This window comes from Protopterus annectens, chromosome 7.part0, assembly GCF_019279795.1.
Source record: "Protopterus annectens isolate FY-2018-M chromosome 7.part0, PAN1.0, whole genome shotgun sequence".
Lineage (NCBI taxonomy): Eukaryota > Metazoa > Chordata > Ceratodontiformes > Protopteridae > Protopterus > Protopterus annectens.
The window spans coordinates 557,258,309-557,270,984 of NC_056739.1; the positions used below are offsets into that span (position 1 = coordinate 557,258,309).

The following is a 12,676-nucleotide window of genomic DNA, read 5'->3' on the forward strand; positions in this document are numbered from 1 at the left end:
GCTAGGGTGTTTGGGCTTGAGTAGTGTTCCCAGTCTATATTAGGGTAATTGAAGTCACCTAGTATGATGGTGTTTGGAGATACATTTATCCCCTCCAGTGTTTTCAGGAAAGCCATGTGAGGTTCCTGAGTTTGTGAGGGTGGCCTGTAACATGCTACAATTTGCAGAGCAGTCTTGCCTATGGTTAGTTGCACCTGGATGGTCTCCGATGCATCATGCGTTGCCACCAGTCTTGAGGTGTGGGTGTCCTTGATGAATATGGATACCCCCCCTCCTTTCTTGGTATTGTCCGGATTTTGGGGCCGGAATGCATGATATGAGGTAAAACCTGATAGTGCTGGGGTGCTCTCAGGAGCCTTGAACCAGGTTTCTGTCACAGCACAGACATCGATATTCTCCATACTGAGAAGGGCCTCGAGTGCGTGCATTTTGAGATTTAGACTTCTGGCATTGAGCAGCATTACCCTTAGTTTTTTTCCTTTTTTGTGTTCTAGGGTGGTAGGTTTAGAATTTGGGCATTGCCTAAAAAGGCACTATGGGGTGGCAAGAGCCTTTGCCAATATCCGAATCCCAGGGTGACAGGTGCAAGCCGTCCCTTGGGCAGCGTGGCTTGTCCAGCATGTCATCCCAGGCAGACAGACATTGGATCCCCTTTGAATGACACCAGAGTTTAAGCCAATTGTTAAAGCTGATCATCTTATCTCTGTATTGTGGCATCATTCTTGGTGAAGGTAGGATACTGCTCAAGGTCAGGGTCATACCTGCCTGGGCTACATAATCAGAGAGCTCCTCAATGTCTCTTTTCATGTAGTCCAAGGAGGTATGTCTCAGGTCGTTTACACCAGTGTGGACAATGACTGAGTCGTATTTGTACCTGCTGTTGAGAGATCTGAGTGCTTGCGTTATGTGGTGGATTCTAGCGCCCGACAGGCAGCTTACTGTAACTCTCTCCTTACAGTTCTCGTATGTATACGTTTCTGTTTCATACATTTTTATCATCTTGGTGCTATGGTTGTCAGATAGCTGTTTCAGACTTTTTTCTCATTTGGTAACAATCCTGAGAAACACAGCCAAACTGTCAGCTAAAATGGCACATGTTTGTATAATTTTCCAGTTAATAAATATATTTTAAATATTATAAAAATCCGCAGAAAAAGTTATAGCCATTTCTGATTTCCAGTATTATCTTTTCCTCTGATAACCTCACACTATCAGTCAGTACTTTTCAGTACCTTACAAAACCTGTTCTTGGGTTAACCTCTTTGTAAAAACTTCACCTCTAGGTGTTGTAACAGTGTAACATCCTCAATATCACTTGTTAATCGCCTACGTCTTTTAGCCTTCCCATATGCTATACCTTCTGTCATTTTCTTAAGATTCATATTAGACAGTGTAGTGGTGCAGTGGTAGCATTGTCACCTCACTGCAAGAGGTTCACCAGTTTGATTCTCAGCTGGGTTGCCTTCTGTGCAGAGTCTGTATTTCCTCCCTGTGTTTGTGTGGGTTTCCTTTGGATGCTCTGATTTCCTCTCACATTGCAAGGACATGTGTCAGTAGCATTTCTCCCCGGGCCTCCGCTGAAAATTGGCTTTGCTCCAAGTCAGACTTTCCCAGTAAACTATTATTACATATAAAATAGAATTACTTGTAACATTTCTGGGGCTGAGTTTTGTTATATCATGTCATTGACATCCTTATAAAAATCAGTATCCAAAAACTTCACACTCACGTCAGATATACTGTCTTTAAATGTCATTCAAAACATTCTTCATATCTTTAAAGTGCCTTCCAACATAAAAAAAATATATGTCAACAGGACAATGCCAATAATTAACATTTAAGTAGTGTCTGTGAAGGTAGACATATTTCTTTTCCCATTGTGTTAAAATTAAATTGGCATAGCTACAGGCACCCCATTGCTACTCCAGTTTTGTTTCCACATTAATTTGAAAGACAAATGAAATAGTTGTGCAGAATAATATCCCTCAGCTCTGTATTTAACTTAATATCCTTAGGTTCTAAATTCTTATCCTTCATTAATTCACTCCCACACCACTTTAATCGTAATTATATTATTATTATATTATTATTGCCATTGTAAAAACAAACTGAACATCAGCTGAAACAAAAAAGTACCTTCTTTAATATCTTACCTCTTATTTTTGTAACAAAAGCAAAACAGCCCTTATTGGAACTATTGTTTCCCCCAAAACCCTTAATTTTGTTATCCAAAAACAAACACAGTGGCTTAGTTTTAGAGCCTGACCTTACTACTATTGGTGTCATATGAGGTCTGTCAAAATTCTTACGTAGCTGTAGAACACCAAACATAATAGGAATTCTAGACTTATCACTTTTCAAAACAGTTAAATCATCCTACATTGGCAAACTTTTCAAGGACATTACATTTAAAAATCATTATCATTCAAATGTGCTTGCATTTCATGTTTAAATTATGTGATCTTACAATGCAGTACCACAGTCTGATGAAGTTACTGACTTATACATCTATGTGATGAAGACGTTTACTGTTAGTATTAAATGGTCTATTTTATATACTTCAAATTTGTTTTGGAGCTTTTTATTATTACATTTTTCTTTTTATTTGTCATTGTTTCAGTGCTGTCTTTTTGAGGGTTTTCAAGCTCTGCTAATGTGTTTTGGGGAACAAATAACTTTCTTTTTAAAGCGACTCCTTGTGTTGATGGAAAATCATTCTTAGACCTGTTGTCTAAAATTAGAGGGTCTTTTTTAATTCATAATTACCTGTGGATTTGCCCATGTATTTTAAAAGCCATCCATTCAAAGATGAATCTTCTTAATTTCAGTGTCAGTCATGTGACCATGTAATGTTTCCACAAGCATGACATCTTTAGGTGTTCAATATGGTGACAATGGAGGCTTACCCCCTCTATAAAGATTCCATTTAGACAGCTTGTTACCAACATTTTATGGCAGTTTTTAGAAATGCTGTATAATATGCATGGTCAACACAGGACTAAATATCTAAATAAAAGCTAAATCTTTAGAATGTAAGCTAGAAATCAAAGGCAAAATATATATGCATATGTTGCACAAACATGCACTTTAGGAACTTGAGAACAACTCTGAAATGTCATCCTACATTTTCTTACCCCCATATAAGGCAAATAACAATGAAATACAACATTTATTGTTAAATAAAATAAAATTACCATAAATATTTAAAGCGGTAGTCATATTTTGTTGGATATCTGGCAAGTAGTTGATATAGCACATATAATCTCCTTCATCTGCTGTTGAAACAGTCTTGAGAATCAATGAAGCATTTCCTTTCTTCAGCCCTTCCAGAGAAAGCCAAGCCCTACTGCTATTAAACAGGATGTTGTCAGCAAATATGGCCAAATGATTTCCCTGGAATTCCCACTGTACCGTAAGAAGGTTTAAGTCAAGTGTCTCAGAGTCAGCAGTGAAGTAACATGGCAGGAGCACCATTGATTCTTGCTGGACTGGTAGGTTGAGACCTGGTGTGGTCATTGTCACTGCATCATCTGCAACAGGACAAAATAAAATTAACAGTTAAACAGTATAATTGTAGTCATCTTTGCTACATGCACTAATAAATGTTTCCTTTTTAAGCAACCAGTAACCAAAACAAAATGAATGGACTAAAGCTGGTTTCTCAGTGCATTTTGGGGTAGAGTAATGTGCTGCTTGTCTAAAAAATTGTGAAAAAAAACTACACAACAAACCTACAAGAGACTGAATAAATTTAATGAATACATGCATTCATGTGTAAACCACACAATTCAGCAGTGACTGAAAAAGGCATATTGCTTAAGGCAATGAAATACAAATGATCTGAATCCTGAAAGTCTCTGTTTGATTCTTGCAATTTTTGTTTGTACACAATGTGACTATTGCCCTGTTTCGGAAAGCATAAAGCAGTAAAACACTGCACTGCACTCCTTGTGTCTGTCCAGTTGAAATACCTGTTAACAAAGTGGAATAAAATATTATTACAGCATAGAGCAGGGGCACTGCGCAGGCAATGTTGAATCTTCTTAATTTCAGTATGTCAGTCATGTGACCATGCAGTGTTTCCACAAGCACAACATTTGTAAGTCCAAAAAGCATATGACTACATCTCCAAAAAGAAAAAGGCAGATCTGTAAAAGTCCATATTAGTTTTTTCAAAGTCAGTTCAAGATTCTGTTCAGCACCTAGAAACAGTCACCAGTGGGTGAAATTTGTATAATTAAGCGAATGCATATTCCAAATCAATTTTTTCTGGTTTCTAAGCACAGCCAAGCAAGTGTCTCACACCAACAATCGCAGCTATTCAGCCTGTTCTGATGCCATCATACAGAAGACATCTGAAACATCAACTCATGGATTCCCAACAGCAGGTTTAGCTTCAGATCAGCCGTGGTTGTATGACTTTGAGGCCATATCAGTAATATTGCAGGAGAAACATTACCACAACCTTTTAGTGACAGTGTACAGACTGGATAGAGTTTTACATCATTATACTTACACACCCCTATCTTTCATACAGACACACACACACACACACACACACACACACACACACACACACACACACACACACACACATACACACACACACACACACACACACACACACACACACACACACACACACACACAAACTTTTTTTTTTCAGTGCAGAGCATAACCTTTGCCTTAGCATATATTTTTTGTTTATTTAAACTCATACACCAGGAAAAATATGTTGATTTCAGCCTCAGCAGAAGTTATCAGTGTGATGCCCACCACTGCTACCGATATGTGATGGCTACCAGAATGTGACATCCTCACACTGGGCAGTAATCAAGGAGCCTGAATCCTCACCACTGACACTGGAGAGGGACATAAACCTGAAATACAAATGGTTAAACTCAGTATTTCCAGATGCAGACCTCTCTGCATCAAGTACAATTTTCCTTAAAACCACACAGGGAACACACTCAGCCCAGGGTCTGGATGTCCCCATATCTGTCCTCCTCCAGGTCCCCAATAAGACTCCCCACTGGTACAGCTGCAGAGTTAGGTACTCAGCTGAGTGTCCAAGTCAAGTCCTCCAGCACTCACTCTGTGAACCCAGTGCTTCATGTCCCTGCCGAAAGTAGCTGAAATGCACACTCTTTAAGATTTGATTTTCACAAACACACACACACACACACTCACACACACACACACACACACACACACACACAGACACACACACACATGCACGCACACACACACCTGGGGAAAAGCTGGCCCAGATTACTCGATCTATCATATTTGCCCAGACTATAAGGCAGATTCACTGCCACCAGTCAGTTACTATAAGGCTCTTAGAAAGAGTATCCAATTATACTCTGTAAGAATTTAGCATAGATGGCTACAATACACATTTAAACATTTATGACAGTGACTGGGGCTTCCCCTCTTTTTACTGAGCAAATGAACAAAGGTTTTTTCTCAGAACTCGTGTTTGTCTGCAGCTTACATGCGTCCCATTATGTACTGAAACAAAACTCTGCATTCAGTGAAAACCTGTACATTTGATAGACAAGCATTTACAGAATTAAAACTGACAGGTAATGCAGCAAGGCCTCATCACGGCAGTTACACAGCAGGCACCCAGCTTACGAAATTAGCCACCGAAAACTGATAAGCATTTTAATTTGAGATCACATTTTCCAGAACACACATGACAAATACAAAACCCTTTTTGAAGAAACATTCATGATATATAACTAACAACAGCAATGTTTGAAACCTGCGACTTATCTTGTTGAGTGACTCTTGATAAGAAAAATGACAAATAACTACATACAAAAGCTAATACAGGGACCAAGGTTATCAGTCCTTTACCTGTGGAAAGGGAACGGCAGAGAAGATGCAAGCTACTATTCAAATTTAGTTATGCGTCTGCATGAATGCATTTGGATTTTTTTTTTTTTGTCTGCAATGCTTAAACCATAAGCAGCAAGCAGTAATAATCTCTTCAACTGGACTTTATACTGCTACACTAAATGCCACTTGAATCTAGCACCCCTGAGCAGGCCAACACCCCATCTGACACAAGGGGCTGCCAAACAAAGCAGAAGCACAACTGAACATCATCAGCACACCCAACCTCTGCTTCAACAGTATCAACGGCAGTCTCAGCCTTCCCCACCTGCTCAACAGTACCCTGCACCATACAAAAGTTTATCATGAAGCACCAATAATTTACTTTTAATTTCTTATCTTAAACCTTAGTCTGCAGAGAACACAAGCCAAACAAAGCCTGACTGTGCATGCACTGTCCAGAACTGCTATTCTGAAGCCCGTGAATGGATATTAAAACTCTGTAGTGCAATGACAGGTTGCAAGCATGCCGTTAATAGACAGAAAGCTTTTTTTTCTTTTTTAATTTCAAGAACATACTACCAAGCCTACCTCACTACTAACATAAATACAGCAGACAGTTCACAGCGAAGGACACCAGCAGTACTATACTTCAGGTAACCCCACCTAAACACCAATCCCCACGCATGCACAGACAACAGAGTTACCTCAGGCAAGGCTCACAACCTGAGCCTAAAGCCTGCAAAAAGGAATTTGCATTTCTCTCAACCTCTCTGATGACAGAATTCTGTACTAACACCCTGACCACCAACGAATGCCAAAGCCAACCACCCAAAGTGCTGAAAAAGAGACAGACCTGATTAAATCAAGATGCACCAGCAAATGGGATCACACAAATAATTCACTAACTAGCTGAAAGACCCAAAATAGAAACACTGACTAGCTACACAAGCCACCAATCACAAAAACATCTGACAAAGTTCCTGATAAATCTTTACAATTGGGACAAAAGCACTTATATTTTATTCCATTTTAATAATAAATCTGACTAGATTTACAGCTTCCTGCCTGCGACTGCATCTTTGAACTTTGTAGCTACACCAGCCGCCTCTAACTGAAAAAGCTATGGAACCTGATTGCTGGAATGACCCCAAACTCTTAATTATTCCAGACAAGTAGCTTATGATATATGGGTTCCTATTAGAATGACGAAAACACATTTTATCGAATGCGTTTTCATCGACACATATAGGGCAAACAGGCAAAACAGCAAAGCAGCTTTTCAGTGAATTCTTTCCCTGGGGAAAAAGTCACCTGACTGCTTTGTTGCTTTGCCTGTTCTGAAGTGTAGTGTGGTCCCTTGACCGGTAAAGCTCGCGAGCGTGATTGTGCAACAGTTACTGACCTTAGGGTTAGGGTGCGGGTTAAGGTAAGTGCATATGTATGAAAGTGTTTACTGTTTTTTATTTGTGTTAGATGTGTGGTTAAGTTACGTGTGTATGTGTTTTCAGCTGTTTACTTTTGTTTTAGGGGGTAGGATTAGGGTTAAATTAAGTGTGTATGTGTTTGGAACTGTTTATGTAAATGTGCAAGAGTTACTGACCTTAGGGTTAAGGTACGGATTAAGGTAAGTGCATATGTTTTAAAATGTTTACTGTTTTTTTTTTGTTAGCTGTATGGTTGGGTTACATGCATATGTGTATTTAGTTGTTTACTGTTTTTTGGGGGGTATAATTAGGGTTAGGGTATGTGTGTATGTGTTTGGAAATGTTTAATGTTTTTTTTGGGGGGGGGTTGGAACAGTGATTTCTTTCCCTAGGAAAGAAATCGCTGTTCTGTGGTTTCAACATTTTCAGTGTTCACTGAATATGTGTCGATGAAACACCGTTCGCTGTTTTCAACGTTCGGTGTTTTAATATGAACCCATGATATATATCTATATCTGTATATATATATATATATATATATATATATATATATACACACACACACACACACACACATATATATATATATATATATATATATATACAGACACACAACTATATATATATATATATATATATATATATATATATATATATATACACATACACACACACACACACACACACACACACACACACACACACACACACACACACACACACACACACACACACACACACACACATATATATATATATATATATATATATATACATGCATACACACATACATATATATGTGCAAACATACACATATATAAATATATAAGCATACATATTTTTAAACAAAGCTTTCGACAAGGTGACTGCCCCAACCTCCTGTCTTCTTGAGAATTTCAGAAGCAAAACAATACGGATCTCTAACCCCCCTGGCCTGAGAATTCAAACCACAAAATATATAACTACATACCCCAGACCACTTGCCAACAACCGATGCCCAGAGGCCTACCTTTTCTCCTGTTATACCTACAGGTCATCATGGGCGTACCCTGCCTTAGCAAGTTCACGCCAAAATGTGACTACTTGCCCAGCTACACTTGTCTAAACCCCTTAAGCTCCTTCCCATCCTTACTTCATTTCTTCCCAGTTATTCCACCCTCCATTTCACCCTTTCATCTCCCCAGCCCACCTAACTCCCACTAATATCAACCTAACCCCTCCTGAAGATGTCCCTGGACAACTTAGTTTGTTGCCAAACCTAATTTCTGGTCATATTCAGCACTGTGGTGTAACATTTTAATAGTTTAACAGCTCATTTACATTTCCTTTATTTTTCTTAATGCAAGCTGGGTGGTTAACTGTTGCTGTCCCAGTATCCTCTATTAAAACATATACATTTCATTCAGTTGCACAATATATGTACACTCCTTTTCATTTCAGCAGGGTGCACTGTTGATACATTTTAACACAATTAACACAAGCAATGCTCACAAATATATTTTCAGCACAAACTTATGTACAAATCAGTCTGATATACAAATGACATACAGTTCTAATACATTTGTAACACAAGCATCTTGTATAAATTAGCTTGATATTCAAAGGCCATATCATTCTTTACAAAACTCCAGCTGGCTATGCTGGCACTTGCCCATATCATCACTTCTTATAACAATTAGGACTTTCATTTTAGTGTGACCTTCATTAAACCTTGCTGCAATTGTTCTTTAATAATTTTCTGAACCTTTACATTGTTTTCTCTGAATAAAGCATATTTTGAATGCTATTTTTTCTAAAATGAAAAATCTCTGATTAGTGGCAATGTTGGGGAGTTTTTGGGAGAGAGACTCATTTTCTCACAAGTTTCTCTTAATATTTCTGTGTAGGTTTATATCCTTAGAGTGGAATTGTTTGTTTTGCCTGGTAATTGAATAATTAAGAGGTTTAACAAGAGTGGTTTGTTTGCCATATAAATCAAGCAGATGTTGCATACAAGAGTCTGCAGGAGATTTGTTAAAGCTTTTAGATACACTATGTAGCTTTCAGACCTCATATCCAAGATTTTTGTTTTGTCAGGAATCTTTGAGGTTTCATAAGATGTGTAATATAGCTGCCCAAGTACATGTTGAAGGGTAAGTTATGTTCTTTTATGGGTCATAGTAGGGGCAGGTAGAAAGATCAATAACTTCTTTGAAACTGAAACATATAGCTTTAGGGATTATGTGGTCTAGGATGTTCTAGTTATCGCTTCTATATGGTGTTCAAAGGAGAGTTCATTGTTCTTAAAGGTTTAAGGTCTTTAATGAATTACATTAGATTCAAATTTGATGTGAAATAGATTAAAATGAGTTGCAAACAAGATTATTATTAAATTAGATTTGAATTAGATGAATGGATTAGGTGTTAAAATGACATATTGCATAATACATCTTTCTTTCTTTCTTTCTTTTACACTTTCTACTATCTTTCATGACTTCATATAGTTTTATAACTGCTAACAAGTGTAATAATTAACTGTAGATTAAATTTTTGTACCGGACCTTTTCTCCCCAGGCCCCCACTGAAAAAAAGTTATTTTTGCATTTAGCTTGAGTCTATGACCTTGAAACTAAGAATTTGTAAAAGCTATTCCTTCTCATAGGATATAGGTATCTGCTGGACATTTAATGACTGCACTGAGTTTGCAGTATTTCTACAAACTTTGTAAGACAGAGATCCTTATTCATTTGGCAAAGTAAATGGTGAAGACTGGCGCCAATATGGAATACTGTGACATCACCAGTGATCAGCCTTTTAAAATTGTGTATGTGTGTGTGTGTGTGTGTGTGTGTGTGTGTGTGTGTGTGTGTGTGTGTGTGTGTAGGGGTTAATATTTAAGTCACTAAGATTATCAATAATACCAGAATGTGGGAGAGTATCAAAAGCTTGATCAAGGCCCCGGTATACAGTGTGTACTTTCTGTACATTATCCAGAGCTCTTCTCAAAGAAGCCCACCGAATTTAGTAACCAGAACCTAATTCTCACAAAACAAGATTAGCTCAGCTGAAGGTATTGTACCCAACTCTGTCATTATTTATAGGTTAAATGGTGGTAGAGTTCATGACTTTACAAACAATGCTCATGAGACTAGTTGGCCTATAGGTTTGCAAAGAAAAATTTGAGACTGTGTTTGGTACTACCTAGGAACAATCTGATATGTAGTCAGAAAACACATATCTAGTGGTTTTAGCTTTGGAGGGAGATTTTAGGGCTGCTCAGTGATAATTACAGGGGGACACAGGATATTAATGGTAAGAGGAGAAAACAGGGTGGTGACAGAGCTGAGAGACAGAGAGAGAGAGAGAGAGAGAGCAAGAGAAAGGAGAAACATAACTAACTTTGTCAGCAAATATGTTGCCCTCCAGACTGAACATGTGGGGGTCATCAAGATCAGTGTACATATTGTTGGATGTTCATAATGCTTAGAGAATGGGCATAATGTACATTTCCCTTGAAGGGAGAAGAAATACTTTCAAGCAGAGTGTTAATGTACAGATAATGCCCAGTGAAAAAAAACAAGTCTGCCACTTCCCAGCAGTACATTAAGCACGGACAGAAAAAAAAAAATTTCTTTATGCTCACCAGATGAGGCTTTGCTGTTTACCATGTATAAAATTAAAAGGAAAAAAAACTAAATAAAAATAGAAGTGTTTGTATGTTTGATATTTGTGTAGCTGTGTGTGTATGACAGACAGAGAGCGGAAGAGAAGAGACACAAAAGGGACAGACACAGCACATAATAGCATCTCTTGATTGCACTAGGATGCACAGGTGGAGGAACCCTTTTGAAGCTCTTTAAGGTATCCAAGAGTGCTAACGAGTTGGCCTTTCTGTATTTCCTGTGTACGATGGGCTTAGAGTATTAGCCTGGCTGCCATAGAAAGGTGATGGTGTGGTAGACAGATTTAATCATGGAGGATAAAGCTTTAGGTATGGAACAGATATGCCATGTTAGTAAGAATCACATCAAGGAAATTGTTTCCCCTACAAGGAAAAATACTAACCATTCAAGAAAGATGGCATTAATAATGCTATAGGAAAGACAATGACTACATTTTGAATTACATTTTTTTTTTGCAACACATGATTTTCTTCCTCCTGTTATTATGTTGTAAACAAAGTTTCATTTTCTGTATGGCCTGGAAGTGGTAGTAGATACAGTTTCAAATGTCATTTGTATATGTCCCTCACAAGTTTAGTTTACTTTGCAAAATGTTGGTTTGGTACATTTTGCATAGGCAAGACAGATTCAAACCTATGTAGATACATTTGGGAACACAAAGATGAAATTAAGGAAAAGAATAAAGGAATGTGTTATGCAGATATATTCCCTAACATACATGATCATTTTAAATCTATGTACATTTGTGTTTTAAATAATGATTTTAAGAAAAAACACGCAAGTAGTGTACTTTTGCTTTTAGAATCTGAATGATACAATACACCAGCTAGGCACATTTTTCTGGTTATGTATCAACCAGATTCTGTTATTGATTCTAGTAATTTAGAATAATACATTTAATGAATTACTGAATTTTATTGCTTGCTTTGATTTCTGCTATGATCATCAGCTCATACCACTGTAGTTGCCCAAATGAACATGAATTCCAAAAAAGTATGGTGAGAGATGAGCAAATGAGGTAATTATTTTGAACTTCATTGGTCCTTTTGTACTGGCACACAGGTTGAAAATTAGTCAAGATGGTTATACGTGTTACATAAACAGGATTATTAAATTAGTTAAATGACAGCATGAAAAGAGTGACTCTTTTGTGAATATAGTCAGCTCCCATTTGCACATGGTTTGACTTCAGACAAATTATCGATTTCATTTTCCTTCTGGGTAAGTCCTCAAAAAGAGGAACCTCTGGCAAACCAGGTCTAGCTACTTGACTAGCTAGTTAATTAGAATGTTGTTTAAACAATCAATAAATTATTCAGTCATTTAAGGGAACAGCTAACTAGGTAGGGCTGCAATGAAGATAACACTGGCACTGTTATAAGCTCCAAAGTAATATAAATTTCTGAGTAAGTCCCATTCTGGATGAAAGCCCTTAACAATTATTGTTTTATGTAATACAGTTTGGCTCACAGAAGAGGGTGCCTGCTGTGTTTTTCTATTTTTTTGGTTCCTGGTTTGTTCTTGTCCTTTTCTTATTACTTATTGGTATAAATTTATCACCAATGATGAAAATAAAACTTATAGAGATTAAAAAGGGATTTGAATCAGATAGAAACCAAATATGGACAAACATAAAATAAATATATATATTAGAAAAATTAAGCATTATGAATGGTGAGGAAATAATATAAAATCAAGCAGAACCACAACTCACACTCTTTACTGGTATCCCCAGGTCATGCT

The 12,676-nt window shown here is 37.5% G+C and overlaps 1 protein-coding gene across 4 annotated transcripts in view; it reads right to left on the reverse strand.

Annotated features, from left to right (window-relative positions):
- The window catches only part of LOC122806592 (basement membrane-specific heparan sulfate proteoglycan core protein-like), a 1,657,353-nt gene that overhangs the window by 661,315 nt on the left and 983,362 nt on the right, over positions 1 to 12,676 (reverse strand). For all 4 annotated transcript variants that reach the window (XM_044077142.1, XM_044077143.1, XM_044077144.1 and 1 more), the window contains one exon: positions 3,195 to 3,530. In XM_044077142.1, coding sequence (XP_043933077.1) covers positions 3,195 to 3,530 — 336 coding nt within the window. The remainder of the gene's footprint in view (positions 1 to 3,194; positions 3,531 to 12,676) is intronic.